The 18,372-nt window shown below is 37.4% G+C and overlaps 1 protein-coding gene across 1 annotated transcript in view; it reads right to left on the bottom strand.

The window, feature by feature from the left end:
* Nucleotides 1–5,205: 5,205 nt before the first annotated feature.
* Nucleotides 5,206–18,372, bottom strand: part of DUS4L (dihydrouridine synthase 4 like) — a 37,113-nt gene continuing 23,946 nt past the window's right edge. The window contains exons 9-12 of the mRNA XM_030960412.1: nucleotides 17,568–17,703; nucleotides 14,899–15,010; nucleotides 7,527–7,627; nucleotides 5,206–6,162 (exon numbers count right to left, since the gene is read on the bottom strand). Coding sequence (XP_030816272.1) covers nucleotides 6,124–6,162; nucleotides 7,527–7,627; nucleotides 14,899–15,010; nucleotides 17,568–17,703 — 388 coding nt within the window. The 3' untranslated portion in view covers nucleotides 5,206–6,123. The remainder of the gene's footprint in view (nucleotides 6,163–7,526; nucleotides 7,628–14,898; nucleotides 15,011–17,567; nucleotides 17,704–18,372) is intronic.

Raw genomic sequence — 18,372 nt, forward strand, 5'->3', positions numbered from 1 at the left:
TAACTTCATTTTAGTAAGTGTTCCATTTAGTAAGTGTTCCGTTACTAAAATGGAAAGAAGCTATTTGCTGAAGTATTTTTTGTAGGGTTAACACAATTCAGGTTTCCTAATTCTGCAACTGGCTTCCCCTCTGCTGCACTGTAAGGAAATCTGGGTAAACTGCTGAACTGTTTTGATCTGAGCAATGTTGTATCCAGCAGTGAAGCAGCCAGGCTCCCAAAACAAGTCCCAGCGTTTTCTAGGAAACCTGTAAGCACAGCACTCGAGTCAGGAAAAGCTGCCTTGCTCCAGAGGAGCAAGGAAAGTGGTCTGATGTAAATGTTACTTAATCCAGGGTAGGAAAGCTTTCAGATTTTCTCATTAGCAGATAACAGTATAGGGAAATAGATGTCATATTGGAAAAGACATATTAGACATATTCTAAAGCACATACTGAAAACTGAGCTGGCATCAAACCTGAGTCATGTATTAGGTTAGAATCCACTCCAGATAAAAATGGAACACCATGAAAAGCAGTTTTGAAAATTAACTTTAAAAAGTTGTGGTAACATTATCTTAGTTCTGAAATTAATACAAGTTAGTATTATTTAACAAATACTTAGTTCTAAATTAGTTAATAAATACTTAGCTCTAAAATCAATACAATTAATACAAAATTAATAGAATACAAAGACAATGAAATTACTCCAGCAGGTAAAATGGCTTCTAGGCTAATCATAGAAGCAAAGAGCAACAGCAAAATCATTTGCAGGAACCCAATGTAGATGCCCTACACTTGCCAAATAAACTTACCAAGTTTTCAGGACTGGCTGTGTATTACATATTATTTTCTCCTAGAACATCCACAAAACTATTACTTATATAACTAGGATTTTAGAGAACTGCACGATATCAAGAGGAAAAGACATACTAGGGAACAAGTAATTAACACAGGAAGGGTACAGTCAGAAGAATCGGAATTGACTGTAACTCACACTCCTTGCAAATTTGTTTCCTGCAGCACATCTGCCTGAACAGTACTCCAAGCTTCAGCACCTCAGCTGATGAGATGTGGTAACAGCACCTGCAGATATTGTTTCGATGAGAACTCTGTAGGACTATGAATCTTGGCGGGGCAGAAGTATGCAAGTTCGAGGACAAGAGGTTTCAAGAAAAAAAAAATAATCTCTATCTGTGTAACACAATGCATTTACCAGAATTTGAAAAGACAATTATTTGAGGAAGAAGCTAAAGACGGTAAACCCTAGCTCAGAATGGATCCCATACACAGAGACACATCTGTGTCAAATCAGCTGCAACATGTTTCTGAACTGGGATGTTGCTGACCCCACTCAGGATGCATCTCCTTTCCTTTTACCTTTCAAGCCAGAAGGCAGGCTCTTAGTTTTTCATTTTTCAACTTTAGCTTTTTTATTTGGTTGGTTGTTTTGTTTGTTTGTTTGTTTTGGTTGGGGGTTTTTTGTTTTTTTTTTTTTGGTGGCGGGTCTTTTGTTGTTTTTTTGGGGGGAAGGATGTTCAGGTGTTTTTTAGCTTAAAATCTGCATCAGTCTTCTGAATCCTTTTGTTTACCTTATTATTTATTATTTTCTAATTAGTTCATGTTCACTTTGTACTTGGTATGAAACAAACAACCTAGGACAGACACACAGCCTGTTTCCAAGACCTCTACTTCACTGTATGCTCTGTTTCCTTAGACTTCTAATGCCCAAGTCATGTCTGGAGAAGAATCAAAGCCTAAGATTTTGTCCTTACTGGCCAAGAATAACAGTTCCTCTCTTCCTTCCTCTCACATTGTCCATTCCATACCCTGTTGAACTCACAAAGAAAGGAGTAGTTTAGCACCTTCTTCTTCCATAGTCACAGGAACAGGGATTTAAACCTCATGCTTAGTAAGATGTAGCATATGGTCTCACCACCAAGGTGAGAAGTTATTACACTATCTGCAAAACACAATTGTCGCCAAAGCTACTGCCTCTTCTGGCTGCGTTTTCAAAAACAAGAACAAATGAAATCAGGCTATACAGTCTGACCTCAAGCAGCAGGATAAAGGGTTAAAGCAACAGCTATTTATGTCAAGAGTCTTGCAGACATGCTTTTATGACAGCAGCAATTGGTGTCCAATTTCCAGATGAAATTTCAAATTTGAAATTTTTGAAATTCCATTTGAATGATCCTTCCCATATTCATGTTCCCTGGTAGCTGGTTTTGGCATCTCCTCCCTTCCAACAGACACACTAAAAGTAATATCTAACTCCTACTAGTCACTAAACATAGTGGGGAGGTTCCCACTCACTAAACCCTGGTGCATCCAAGTATGTTTGAGAATCCAAACATCCCAGATGTGCTCATGCAGGCCAAGACCACCTCCAGGGAATCTTTTAGCATGTATAGTCCTGGGCTGTATAGTCTGCTTCCCACTCTGCTCAGCTCTCCCAGCGCTAGAGACAGAATAGCAAAATCTTTTCAGGGCACTTGCCCTTGCAGGTGGTAGAAAAACTTCATTTGGACCACAACTGCATTTCAGAGTGGACACAAAACTAGAGGGACTCTTGTTTTCCTCACAAACACGCCTTGCAATGCCTGTCTCTCTTTCTACATTACCTTATAAACAAAGCACAAGTGTTACATTTTATAATAGAAAATAAAACATTCCATATTATTCCTGAACTGAGGATGCTCAGTTCTAAAACTGTTTTCAGACATTCCACAATTAATGCACACAGCAATAGGCAGCACAGAGTACCGAAGGACAGGAATGACATAACTGAGAGCTGATTTTCCAACTTATCTGTAAAATGACTTGTATTAGGTTGTAACAGGATCCAGATTATATCTGACAGGGGGACAAGCACTGTCCAAAGGCATGACAAAATGAGGGCTTCTGTCCCAAAGAGTAAATTCAGAATTTCAAGGAACACTTGAGAACTGAGGCAGCCATGTAGTACTTTTACAGTAACTTCACATTTGGAAAAACAATGTCATTTCAATGCTGAGAGAAAAGCTGAGCTTTCACCCTTTACAAGAAGCTAGGAAAGCACAGTGTCTTTTCAATGAGGCTATGTAGCCAGGGACTACTGTGGCAGCAAACACACATGGAGTGCTAATGCTACATTTTCAGAAAAGACTCTGCACAATTTATGTTATTAAAGAAGATGCATTGTTGCATGTTTGTTGCAAAAATAAAAACAGGGAAAAACATCCTGCCTAGCTACAGGTGCTTTCATTTAAGGTAACACCAAAGCATGCAACCAGGTCCATTAATATTCAGGTCAGCTCTCATGCACCCACCATGACCTCACTGCTTTCTTGACTCAGCAGAAAAAGGGGTTTATGAAAAATATGTGGAAACACCCCTCAATTTTTTTTTTGAAAGCTACTGTCAGTTAAACCTGTGCAAATATTTTTAGAATAATCTCTCCCATGCTTCCTCATAGAAGTATGGAAAATGTGCATTTGTAGTTTTGTAAAGAGGGAAAAAAGGCTCTGAAACAACCAGGCAATTACTTTGACATTATTTAGAGTATAAAGAGCTCCAAATTCTTACTTTTGGAGACATACTCAGAATAAATTAACTGTCCAACATCAGTGCAAAAGTTATTTTGATTCTACCAGTATTAGTGGAGATTTAACTTTTTTCCATTCTTTTCCACAACACAGACATGTGACCAAAATGTGACCCAACAGCCTGAAAGATCAGGAGATAAAAGCATAAAATTTTGATTCATTCTTTCCCTGTATATCAAACATAACTTAAAAACATTACCAATGAGAGAACTGTAGTGAAAGTTGATTAACCCAGACTCTCACAAGCCCTGAAAGCATATCATGTGAAACAATGCAAATGCAAAGTATTCACAAGGATTTGCCATCTACTAGAATTTCCAGATACACTATTTAGACTTATAATTTTACAAACCCCACGTTCTTTCCAAGAACAGAGTTCTACATAGCAGAATCTACAAAATAATTTTAATCTGAATAACAGAAGATGATTTTTCTGTGAACAAGTCTGGGACTCCAAAGAGCTGGAAGTGTGATAATGCAACTCAGTCCAATGTGTGTGACCATCCACAACAGACAAGTACAAAAATGATGATGGTCATGCTCTGTGACAGGGAAACCTGACAAAGGATCCGAGTAATGGACACGACAGAAGAAGTGAATGGAGACAAAATACAGTCTGCGTGTTTAAGGAATCTCCAATGCAGGGAACATATCCCTGCAGCCCAATATCAAGGTTTTCTGTGTAATGTATTACAGCGTGGATCTGTTGTGCGTTGAATGCACATTGCATGTCTGAAAATACCCAGCCTCATTCCAGCTCCAAGGAAACAGTGCATACCACCTGTATTCCTTCACACTTCAGTCATGCTCTACAGCAAAACACTGTGTAAACCATTCAGAGTTCCTTCTCAAGGAGAAATATCTTTATCACTGCATTCACAGCCATCCGTTTTTTATTCCATGTTATTTTTTAAGATAAATTTTTAAGGATGAAAAGGACAGTGCACAACATCATTCATAATAAGCTTCTAATTTTCTAGCCCATTATCTACTTATACTAACAGAAGAAGAGTTTGAAATTTGAGTAGATAATAGTAAATAAAAAGCAAGAGTTATTTGCTTTTGTTCACTGTCTTGAAGAAACATAGGTGAGTTTTTTTGTTCTCTTATTAAAACCAGCACTTCTTGTTATACCTCCAAAGCTTCCAACCACAGCCTTTGGATCTGACCGGAGATAACATTCCACCACAATTTTAAATATTTCAGAAAGGGGTGGGGAAAAAAAGAAACAAAGATGCATTCAACTACATCTTCAAAACATGTGTATGCAGGTATGAAAAATCCGTAACTTTTCCTGGAAGTTTTTATATGAATTAAAAAAAAAAAAAATCTTCAGTGTCACAGAATCTCTGAAAACACATTCTGTACTACTTCAGCAAGGATAAAGTATTTTTAAAAAACATATTTTAATTTAATAGGGTATGTTATTATGCCTTATACTACTTGATAAGCTGTGTTTAAATTCTAAGCTAAACAAATTGTATTTCCAGAGCAAGCAAAACCACCACTATGAAGACTGTATTTTCAAGAAGAGCTAAACATCACCAAGTTAGAAGTATCTTTTGTTCCTAGTGCATATAACTATTAACTATGATGAGACAGCACACTGGGAGAGATTTACAAGAAAAAATCCAGAAACCATGAACTTAAACAATCCCTTTAATATAACAAACATATCAAACTTTCAAATATAAACTGAACCAACTAACAAATAAGCTCAAAACAACTTTCTGAATACCAAAAAGGTCTTATGCAAAACAGTGCACATTTATTTGAGGTATCGTATCCATGAAAACAAAACAAAACAAACCAAACTATCTACATTTAAAAAGATTTTTACTTAGCGAGGCTAAAGAAGTTGGGTGGTACATAAGGAGTAAACCAATGTAAACAGTGTAAAAATAAAGACTGCTAATACCAGCCAACCCAAAACTGAAATATCGCAATATATTAAAGAAAAATAACCAGAGGCATGCAAAATATTGTTTGTTAAAATACACTCAAATCCATGTGGCTAAAGCGAAAGTCACAAGCTAGTGAGGTGGATTTGCAAAGGCAATGTTTCTTTCTTTATTTTCCTTAGACTGATTGTCATTCAGTTTTCCACTGATAAAAAAGTTTTCAGCCTTCTTCAACCCACTGGGAATTGAATTTTTAAGATTGCAAACAGGTGCTGCAAGGAGGTTTAAGTAATTGTTTTTATGGTCTAGTGTGATATACAACCCCACCGAAATGCTACAAGCAATGGTGATCAGTTACCATTATGGGAGGAAAAAGCTTGGTAAACAGGTTGCTCCAGGTGGAGTTGAAAGATTTTTGAGTTTCTCCTCACGAGAGCAGTGACAAACTCCATGGTAAATCCGGTAAGCCACTTAACATTTTATTTGCAACACAGAACATTTTGGCAACCAATATATTAGAGTAATCTGAATAGTGACCTGCAATGCATGTGCTTTTCAGAAAAATCAAGTTTTGTTTCAGGTATGCATCAGGAACATCAACAGCACAAGCCTTTTCTCATTCAAGCAAGTGTAGCGATGCCATCCATCTTAGATGTGTTTACAGGTCTTTCTTATCTTCTGCTTTATTTAAACTTTGCTGAAAAGAGACAGATGAAAAAGAATTTAAGTTTGGCAAGATCAGAAACCACTGAGTCCAGATGCCAAATTTTGCCCCTTTGCAGTCACACCTGATTTATTCATCATACACCTTTCTAAGCTGTAGTCCCACCAACACTACCCCACAGAACCCCTGAGCTTCTGCTGCCAGCAGTCAAGGCTGTGCAGCCTAGTTCTGCTCCCTTTGGTTTTACAGCTGAGCTGTGCAGCAAACTTAGCACAAAACACTTTCTGCTATCAACTCATTTATCCCTGGGAGCTGCATCTACTGTGTGCTCAGCACCTTCTGTTCTTTCTACTCAGAGGTAAACAGAGATGGCAAGGATGTGTGTTTTAGACCACAAGTCTGCTAGAAATGCAGCAGGACTACTATGGGTCATTACACAGGGAAGCACAACAAGGACAGGCCATGCATGGTGGTCTTGAATTGAATACAGATACCAGCTGAGCAATCTGTAGAAGTACAGGGTGAGGCTGGGAATGAGTAAGTGGTTTCACAGAATATAGGGAATAAATATTATAACCAGATCAAAACTGCCTTTTTTTAAATCAATACAGGGCTGAACAACTCTTCTTGAAAAACAGGTCACCATATTTTTTTACTAATAATTTATTTTCTCCCAAGACCACTACTTGTAAATAGGCTAACTTTAATTTGTACTGAATTTTGCTCAAGACAGATGTTGGGTATGGAGCATATGAACACCTGTGAGACAACTTAAAAAGACAAACTCCCAGTTCTATTTACTGATACTTACTGTGTATCTCATGGGTATTATAGCCACGTACATAAAAAACTCAATCAAACAGCTAATTGAACTTTTGCTTAATATGGTTTGGTTTTTAAAAATTATTTTATACTTCAGTTTGAATTTTATAGTAGCCTGTTTTTAGCCTAGGCTGTTTGTTGGGTTTTTTATCCTGGTGTATCAACAGTATTGCAACATTTATAATCCAGGATTGCAAAAGCATGTTTTAAAAGCAAACAAAATGAAATTACTTTTATAAATCATGTATATATTCCCCCCGCCACCCACATCCCTCCTATAATTTTCTTACAGTATTTCAGTGATCAGCACATGCAAAACCATCTGAATCTTGTTTTCCAAGCAACAGTAAAATTGAAGCTAGTGGTAACCTGAGCTTTGTCAACCAAAGTGCAAAAAATAAAATGCTACTAACTCTGCAAAACAAAATTCTACTATTTTGAAGTAGTTTAAGGAATGCTGCCTGTTGAACTTTTATGCTATCCTAAAGATTTTGGTAAATTCCCTCAAAACAAACAGAATTTTGCTGATACAATTTCAAAACACAGTCCTTGTATGGCAATCCAGAGCCACCTACCTGAAGCTGTTCAAATTCTTTCATCAGCTGCTCATATTCTCTTCTAAGGCCTTCAGACTGCTTTTTAAATGCAGCCACTTCAGTTTTTGCCTTATGGAAAGCTGTAAAATACCAGAATTGGTGTTTTAATTATTACTTGTATTCCTGCAGTTCCTCAGAGCCCTAGATGTGCATCAGGGCTCCACTGCAGTAGACAGTCCTTCCTCTCAAATAGCTTAGAATTTAAAACACAGCATCACAGATGGACACAGGAACCTGAGAAGTTGAGGACAGGGAGCAGAAAGAGAATGGCCAATGCTCAGAAAGATCAGCATGAGGAACAGGAAGGGCCTGTAAGAAAGGTAGGGGTGAGACCAATAAACTGAAACAGGGGACTAGTTAGTGATGACTGCAGTGTTCTGTCACATTGCAGGAGACAGTTCTAGAAAAACAAAACTCAGCAACTCCAAAATCAAAACTGTCAGACCTCTTAAGGACAGGAGGGAACCCAAACACTGGGCAAGATTTTCACACAGCAACTGAGACCATCTACAAAACACAGTAAGGAGGAAGATGATACATGATTATAGGAGCACAGACCTCACCTTTCCACCCTGTTCTGAATTTTACCACGCATGAACTAATTGATTAGCAGCATCAGTTTACAGATGAAAAGGCAGAAATGGTGGTGGGTGGATAAACAACTCTGAACAGGTTTTTAACATGAGAAAAAAGTAATTATTACTCTACTCCATCTCAACACAAACTGAGAGCATGTTTATGCTGCAGTACCAAACAGCCTAGGACTCCACTGGGGCTATTTTACAATGCAGGATAAAACAGCACAAAGTGCCATAAAGCCATTAGTCCTAAGCTGTTATGTAAGGGCATTTAGATATTTTCATATTCCTCTGCTATAGGTATCTCAGGGATTGTTGTATTTCTCTGATTCAGCACCACAGGCACAGTCTAAATCTTGATCTGTTCATGTGAAAACAAAGAAATGTTGTTAATGACCTAGTAAGGCTGCCTCACATGGCCACTTAAAAACCCCAAACAACCAAATAAAATTTTTTTACAAATAAAAAAAGAACATTAGCAAATTTCCTGGTTCCAAAAGTATGAAACTACCCTTTGACTGTGAACTCCTTGAGAGAGATTTCTTTCCCAGAGACCTCCAGTGCACTCAAGAACTGCAGCACCTCTAAAAGCCTGTTCTGAAAGGATGAAGAGCTAGATGTCTTTGTTGTTAAGCACTGACTTACAAGCAGTCTGGTATGAACCAGATTTCTCTTTGGGTGCTAGCTCCTGAAACATCAGGAAATGAGATTCGACCACTCTCCTACATGCAAGAAGGAAGACTCCCTCACCCAGAATTTCAGTTATTTTTAAATAATTAATTTGAATGTACAGATGAAAAATAATTCTCATTTCAGAACACTGCAAGAGGCTTTCCTGTAATAGGACTTTTACCTACCCTGAAATTCTGATTCACTAGAGTCAATAACACTTCAGTCTATTGATTCCAACATGATTAGAATCTCATAATTTCTCTTTAATGTCTCCTTTCTTTAATTTTCATACTCTTACACAGTTTTCCTTCATCCTTTAAGTCATTCTTGATAGGATCAATACAGATTTTCTGAAGGTTTTGGTATTTGGAGTAACTTTGATTTCCACACGTGACAAGTCAACCACTGTATTCTCTCTCTCTCTCATCTCAGTACTGTTTAAAATTTTCAATAGTAAAATTTTGATATCAATAAAATAAACTTGTGACAATTTGATAGACTTCTGAATTTTAGGTTGTAGACAAAAAAATTATATATGCTATTTCACTTCTCCAAGAATCTGCCAATTAGAAAGATGAATCTTGCTTTTGTTTGAACATTCTTGTACATAGCATAGCAAAAATTAATAAGATCTCACTTCTGAAGAAGTTCTAACTCAATGTTATTGATCTAACACTACTCAGTTATTTATAAGTAGCAGCACAGTATTTAGTTGCAACTAAAAACTACTTTATCTTTAAAACATGAACAAAATATCTAGAAGTATCTACAAGTCAAGAAAGTGAACAAGCTAGTGCATTGTTTTAGTGTTTTGACCAAAACAGATGTATGACAGAAATATCTTGCCTAACCCTAGAAGAAGAAAAAGCAAAGAACAGATTGTCCTTTCCACCTGGACAAAAACCCCAAAACATCAATAAACCACCAAATCCAGACTCATTCCTGTTGGGGTCACACAATTAAAAGGAGCATCACGTCTTTGACAAGGTGAATTCCTCAGTGCACCCATTTCCCTGGATGCCTTGTGAAGCACCAGAGTGTCCCAACACCAGTGCCCAGCTCCTGCTGGGAGCACTGCAGTGCAGCTCAATTCATCAGGTACACTGGCATATGGATCCTATCATATGAACACAGATCCAGCAGGAAACAGGAGATCCTTTGTGTGCACAATACACTCAGTTATTATTTCTGGCTTCCATCTGGGCTGTTACTTTGCCTCCCAGGAGCACAACAGCTGGACTGGCAGCAAGCAAGCTCCCACAGCTGACACCTCCCACCAAGTCAATGCAGGAGCAGGCAGAGGAGGATGCTGCTGCTACATTAATGCACCCATTGAGAGGAATAATCAGTGAGCTCCAAACACAGAATCCAGCCTCAGTACTGTAAGAGGTAGGCTATCATTTTCCATTCTGTCCCTTACCAAGAAAAACCAACAAACTATTCCTAGGGCAGTGTTTCAACGGAAGACATTTGCGGAAAACTTTACACTTCAGTGTGACTGAAGGTCCATAAACTAATGTAACATGTATAATCTGGGAAAAGTAGAGAACATGTCCTTTCACAACATTCTCGGAATCCTCTTCCAGGAGAGACAGTTTACTTCAGACTGCTCTGAATTCTAAGGATGAGGAATAAAACTGCTCTCAGGAGCTACATTACCACAGCCCAGCAGCTGTAGCATTTCTATGATCATCCCATTTCAACAACAATGGAGAACCTAACACTAAAACCAAACAGCAACAAAAACAACTAATAATTCTTTGGGAATTTCCTTGCACAACTACTAGCCCTGGTCTGACTACATCACTTGACTTACAGTGCTTGCTACTAAGGAAACCATCTGGAACTTACATTAGCATTGCTCACAATACAAGCCTACAACCCAAATGATGTGGACTAGCTGAAGAGTAAAAAGAGCCCTCTCTTAAAAGAGTTTTCAAGTTAAAAAAGAGCTATTCATGTTTAAGAATTTAGGCACTGACGGCACAAGAGATTTGCCAACAAATACGCTGTAAGGCTGGGAACTCAACTCCAGTCAAGTACCTCCATGCTAATTCTGAATTTTCTTCTTAAGAGATAATGGTCAGAATTTAAAATGAGAAGGCAGGGCCAAAAAAATTTACAAATTTGCTTCAAGTGCCTTTTGCAACGTCAAACAAAATTTTGTTACAAAAGGGATGTTATAGCATCGTCAGATGGCATAAAAAGCCTTGTATAATAAACCCATGCTTGCTGTATGCAGCCATCTCTTCCAATCAACACATGTGAGTATCAGCTCTTGCTGCATGTGACATGGCAATGGTTCCCACCCTTGGTTATCATCTCACAGTCTTGTAAAAAGTAAGGTTAAGTAAGACAGACCTTCTTCCTCAACTTCCCTCTGCCATTGGCCCAGGACATTGCTTCACACTGTAACAGGCCAAATAACAAGACTGTGGCCAATTCTTTAAACTTGTTTGTTTTTAAAAACTGGAGTGCATCAGAGAAGCTCAGTGTAGTTTTCATACATGGCACTAGCCTACCCAGCAACACCAAGGCCAAACTGAACTCTCCCTTGCAGCAGTTTTATGAAATGTATTCCCAATGTCTGTATTTTTAAAAAGGTTTTGAACATGTAGAGATCTTCACATTTATGTGACAGCTGTACATCTGTACATGCATACTTTCTAGAACAGCCAACAGTTAGAAGTTATTCCAAAACCAGCCCTCCACATGAATTGCTGCTCTCCTCCTGTCTCCTACAACACTATGGAACCATGAAACAAAGAACACTCGTGTCAGTCTGTACACAAAACAAACCTCTTTAAATGATGCATTGAAGTTCCATTAGAATTTCCTCCTGCCCCACCATATATGACATTAATATATAAACAGAGTATTCTCAGAAAAAATTGAACTGTTCAAAAGCAACTAAATGACTTTGATGAGCCAGTACATATTTCATGAAACCCTGTTCCTGCTCCAACACAAAGACCACTGTAAGGACAAAAGGCTTTATGAAACTTCTCTCAGGTCTAACCTCATGCCCAGTCGCAGGTAATTTGTTTTGCTGTGGTTTTTTGAACAGTCTTCCAAACCATCAAAATGAAACAATATCATGGCATGTCTTCTTTCCCCAGAAAATTCCTATTGGTCCTAGACCAGTAGCCATATTGAGAACCTTTAATTATCAGAATCAGTATTTTGTTACAAATATGTCTAATGTGTAGCAGGAAAAACATCCTCACATCTGTACTGCTACAAGTATGTACATTTATTTCTAGGTATCAATGAGACATTTTCACACTATATAAGCGTATCAATAAAATACCATCTCAGAAGGTTTCTAACCAGTCATGTCACTACATGTCTAGGTATGCTAAAAATGGATTTAGGCTCTCAAAGTGCTCGCCCCACTGCTGGGTGCCTACAAAGCCCTGACAACAATATGTGGGTCTGCAATAGAGCTGTGACGAACTAGCCTTCTTTGCTTCCTTTCCAATATAAAGCAAAAAAAGGCATCAAGTGTAATAGAAAAGTCAAGCCTGGAAAGAAAGCAAATTTGGTCAAAAACCTTAAAATTAATTTCCAACCTTTCCTCAGATGTTACTAATTTCACTGCTCAGTCTTTGATTCTTCCTCCACACCTGTTCAGAGCATAGGCAAAAGGTCTTCTTAACTTAGGATTTCACTGTTAAGTGAAGAAAAAAAGTAGTCGTCTATGTTTTCTGTAAAAGGTAGAAAGCTGAAGAACTAGAGATAAGTCTCCTGAAAGTCTGCATGAATAGTCAGTATGAATAATCTGTCTACACTATGATTTTAGTCAGAATTTCAGGAAGAAGAGACATACAGTGTTTCCTCTTCCAGCTGTAAATACTGATTCAAAACTTTACAGGAAATTTGCATAGCCTTTGATGTCACAGCACCAATGTGACACTAAACTGTCTTCTTAAATGTGAAGCAGGTGTACATTTAGGACTCCTCCTGGCTGCCACTGTACAGACTTAACCCACCTTTCAACTCATAGCCTACTCTAAAATAATATATTACCATGCATCAGCAGCTTAATAAGTGTACCAGACCAGAGCAATGGATATTTGAAACTGCATTTGAAAAAAAAAAGTTTTTCATTTCAAGCAGCAAAAAAACCCCCAAACACAAACCCCCAACCAACTATGAACAATATCCAAATTCATGACTCTTACTAATATCATAGCTGAAAAACAAACAATAAGAAAACCTTAAAAATCAAAACCAGTAAAGTTTTCATTTTTATACTAGTTTTGTCTTGTTTCATGATTAGGTGACACCCTTTAAGCTCTTCACTCTTCCCCCACAATTTCATGGATTGGACTTTACAGACACAAAGAAAAAGTTACTTTGGTCATGTGAGCTCAGTAACATGAAACAAATTGCTTAGAAGGGGCAAAAAAACCTTTCCAATCTCAGCTTTCATTTTGTGTAATGCATTGCTCAGACTTAGTGAACATGACAGTCAACATTCACCTACCCAGCTGCAGGAATTTCAAAAGAAAACAGTAAATTCATGTCCTCTAACACTCTACAGAAAGCTCTGTCTAAGGATGTGGTTGTTCTTATCAAGTACTTCAAGCTTTATGGCTATCAATTTGCTCAAAATAACACATAAGAAAACTTACAAGAAGGTAAGACAGACATACCTCAACACCACCTAGCTGCTCATGGTAATTCCCATACCACCCATGGGGTTACTGGCAATGAGGGGGGTGGCATTAGGAGAAGGGCTGTAAATTTTTTTGTATTCACTCCTTAGAAAGACCCTCTCTCCCTCTTTTGCCCTAACAAAAGATTCAAGCATGCCTTAATTTATACATCTCTTGGATGGACAACGTATCACAGGGAGAATGAAGCTGAAACAGCATGAGGTAAACCTATTTGTTCCTTAGCTTTCTCTAGCATTCCTGACTGAAAAGCTTACATTATATTAGTGTTACATACCACCAGTTAGTTTAAATAAAACATAAGCATTTAAATTTTCCATTGATCCTGTCACTTCAAAGGCACTTCCCCCCAGCTTTCTTCAAGAAAACAGCAGGAGAGGGAAAACCCATCACCAAACATGATTGAGAATGTGAACTAATGAGACTCTCTATTTAAAGATTCTTGTTGCTTCAAGCCCAGTTGAAAACAGCTGGTTTACATTTTTTATTTGAATTCCCAGTGGACAGCAAAAAAGGATTCATGCAACATTTCTGAAAAATTTATTCTTGCAGCACTGTAGCAGTCCCAGGCAGCATAAAAGTGGGGCTATGTTTTGATGATAACATACTGTCTCGTAACAAGAAAATTTGTATTTTTGTTACAATCTGAACATCTGATTAATGTTTACAAGATCGCAGGCTGTGTTATCTTAAAAACACTGATTTCAGATCAGCAGGTGCTCATAGGCATCACACACCTTGAGATATCCCAGTAAGACAGAACCAAACAGGTAAAATCTGCTTCTATCTCAATTTGGGCTGCCTATAAAGCAGTTTTGACAACCTAAACCTTAAACACGGAAGCTGCTAACAAAAGTATTATGTTACAAATTGTAAGTTATGTGTCCTTGTAAACAAAAAAAATATTAAAAAGCTAACATCTTAACACCTCAGGTGCAGAACATATATAAATTTAAAATACTAGTCAAGGACTTTTCTGCTGTCTGACAGAAACCCTATGGTAGTAAAAAACCTCAACCACAATACATCCCCCATTTCATACAGGGAGAGTGGCTGCTATGTACGACACGAAAGATCAAACTGATACCTAAAAGCAACCTGCAAATGATTCCATATCCTGGTCATTTCATTGATGAAGACAAGTCAACACCACTCAAATATATCAGTGCAACTTGTTAATAATTACAACTTAACTAAGGTGTTTCGATTACATCTTACTTATTTTCATAATGAACACATTTACTAAAATATTGGGATGGCAATGGCATGTTTTATCAGTTCTTAGTCAAATGTAAAGAAACCCTATGCCAAGTGTTCTGGAAACAGATGAAGTTAATTCATGCTACACCTAGAATATTTTTTTGACATTCAGTGTTAAACAATCTTTTTCTTCTTTGCAAAGAGGTCCTAACTAATACTCACCATTTGATGTCTTCTGTAGCTCTGCTTTCAAACGTTCAACTTCCTCCTTCAACTTCTCCTCAGTGGCATCTGTTGACTCTTTCTTTTTACTATCTCCTTTTCCACTCAAGGCCTATTAAAAACCACAGTTGCTACAATTAACTTTATTTTCATTAGTCTGATATTAATGCAAAATATCCAGGGAATGTCAGCCCTGATCTTGCAAAGCATTAGGTTTTATCAAATGTCAACCTGACACAGGCAGATAGTCATTCTAGACAAAAATCTTCCTTAACAAAAAAAAAAAAAAGGAAATAAACAAGCTCAGAGTTTTAGGTAATGGCGTACTTGTAACAGAATGGTGTTATCTCCTACGTAAGAGTACTTTTCATGTCTGCATCAAGTGCATGACTTTCATTTAGATTATAAAATGGATTTTGTACACAATGGGACTGTCAGTGACAGAAAGCTGCCATGTTTACGTGCAAGTGGTTCTAATTCTCTCCTTGTAGGTCTCCAGCTACTTCAGTCTTCAGAACAGTTCCAATATCCAGATTTGATTTCCAGTGAAATCCAGGACAAAAACTAGGAAAGGATCCAGGAAGAGCCCTGTAAACACTTGACAGAAGAGCAATATATTCCCTGTACGACAAAAATGTTAACACTACTATACTTATGTACCCTGTTAAGGTGTAAGATTATATCCCATAACAAGATCCTTTTCTCATAAAGCTTCTACTATCTAACCACACATCATCTCTGCAATTGCAAAAAAGGACGTAAATGCTTAATGGGAAAAAGAAAAGAAAAACAACTGAGATGAACAGCTGTTAGGTAAACTAGAAATATCAGACCTTACCAGGCACAGGCAGGAGCAAAGGGGAAAAGATTATTTTAGGAAAAAGAAAAAGAACTGTTTATATAGACTGGTAAACAATCCAAGGAAAAGAGATGAAAAAAAATTTCCAGAAGCTATTTAATCAAAGAGCTGAGATGACATTTAACTGCTGGTAAAAAAACCATAGCCAACTGTCTTCTTTGCTTTGTGCTCACCTCTTTCTATTAGCATGCAAATAGCTACTTCTGTAAACTTTTATCTGAAGTCCTGTGATCCATGGAACCTCTCAACAGGTGACAGTGCAGACCTTGCACACCAGAGTAAACTCACAGTATTTATACTTGTAGCCAGTGCCTTATGCACAATTGCTCTCACTTCTCTCCAATGGTGGAACGAAGCACGCTTGTAAATAAACACAAATGCAGGGGCCAAGCCACAAAAAATCACAGGATGTCTATAAAGCTAAAACATTCCAACCCTGAACATTTCCTGTGTCCATCACAATGGAGATCCAGCCACAGCATGTTGTCTGCACCTGTAGCTACCTGTGTTTTTGAAAACCATGCAATCATGCACACAGATAAAACCAGAAAGGACTACAGTTTCCAATTTCTGGCTATCATTTACAAATGGCTAAGAGAACGTGTTGCTAAGAGAATGTGAAAGCAGAACAAAAAAGAGGACTTTTGGCAAAATCTCAACAGGACAGAGAAGAAAAAAAAGTACCCGTAAGCAGCAAAAAGACAAATTCCATGGCTGAGAGAACAATTTGGATCATTTTGACAGAATACCAAATCGCAAAATTTTGGAATCATTTTATACTTGGGAAACACCTAGCACAGACTAGTGATCCTTGTTTTACAACACCTCTCAATTGGATTTTTTGTATCCCTTCCAGTACTTTCTGTCCAGAGTCTTCGTAGGAAGATTTATTACAAAATTGACAGTGCCAGTAACCATGGACACTGCTTTAGACAAACTGGAAGGAAACCTGTACACACCCACAGGGAATTTAGTTTTAACTATGTGCTGGACTCTAAAAGCCTTCCTATGTCTAGATGTCTGAACTCAGCTTAGGGTTCAGTCTCTTCAAACAGAAGTCAAACTGTTACAAGAAAAGATTTCATGCATTTATCTTAATTATATCTTATATCTTTGATGCCTTTCCTTCCTGAATAGTTATGTACTGAACCACAGCCTAATCACTCTTCACATAAAAATAACATCTCTCCAGTCTGTTGGTGGTTTTTTAAGTAAGAAATTTTTGGTAGTACTCTCATTAATAGTACAATAGTGTCCTATTAAGAAAGAGAAGTATTCTGAAATTGGCTGACTTCCCATAAAAAGACAGAAGAATACAAAATTCATCAAATACAAAAGATTAATTTACAACTTAAAAAAAGACATTCAGGACTGGAGAAAATCCTATTAAGAAGAAACAGTCAACATGAAAACAGTTATACAGTAGGCTTTTTCATCCTGGACTGCTACAGCCTTAACCTAAACAGGCAATTGTTTGTGATAAAAGGAATAAGATTAGTGTCTCCCTCTACTTTGCTATTACTTAATTCAGAGAGATATTACTATAATCTATTACTACTTTGATGAAATTTGTACTGGAAAGACAGAACTTCATTTATTTGGTTTACTCCAGCTTCCTTTGTTAATAAGATGCTACTATAATTTGTTTTCAGTATTGGAATTACATATTATAAAAATATTTTTCTTCTTTTTTCAACCAGAAGGAATAAAATGAATAAAATGAACAAGCATTCTGTAGCAAACCATCCTCAGAGTACATTGCACTAACTACTTGCTGTGTAAGAAAGTTACTGAAGAAGCTCAAAGATACCTCCTGCAGCCTTTCATTCTCGGCCATGTATTTTTTGGCTGCTTCAGTAGCATCATTTACTTGTGTTTCCAGAGCTGCATGAGATGCCATCTCTTTTGCCAACTGAGTGAGAAGGGTAACAGTACGTCTCAATACACTGGTGAAGAAAAACAGTGAACAGAACTGTAATTTACAGCACAAATTAAAAAACCCAAATCACAAGCAAAAACCAAAACCACAAAAATCAAACCGAACAAAAAATGCAACAAACCAAAACAAGCTCTTTTCTCTCTCAGCACTAGATGTAAAAATAAAACCAGAAGAGGGAAACGTCCAGGCTCATAGATGACAAATAATAGCAACAAGAGAGACAGACAATATTTTCATCCATTGACATTCTGATTTTTTACTCGATACAGAACCTCCCTCATCCTAAATACCCACAGCCATTAAGGGGTCAGAGACCTGGTTGCTTAAAGGCTGTTTAAATATTGTTATATGACCCAGTATTTTCAGGATTGATCTCCAAACTCAAGAGCCAAACAACAAGTTATGGTAATGAGTATAGTGAAGAAAAAAAAAATCACACAACTTCATAAACAGCCTTGCAAGAATAAAAGTAACAGTATGAGCACAGTAATCTTCCAAGTACTGTCAATACAGTTAAATCAGAACATGTGTGGATGTCAGCACTGATATGGCACCTCAATTCTAAGCTTTGCAAATACCTTGCTTGATTCTTTGCATCACTATTTTCATTATTCATCCTGAAGTCTTTCAAACGTTGCTGAATCAAGGCAACACAACACTGAATTAAATTAATGCC

The sequence above is a fragment of the Camarhynchus parvulus genome, chromosome 1A (genome assembly GCF_901933205.1).
Source record: "Camarhynchus parvulus chromosome 1A, STF_HiC, whole genome shotgun sequence".
Taxonomy (NCBI): Eukaryota; Metazoa; Chordata; class Aves; order Passeriformes; family Thraupidae; genus Camarhynchus; species Camarhynchus parvulus.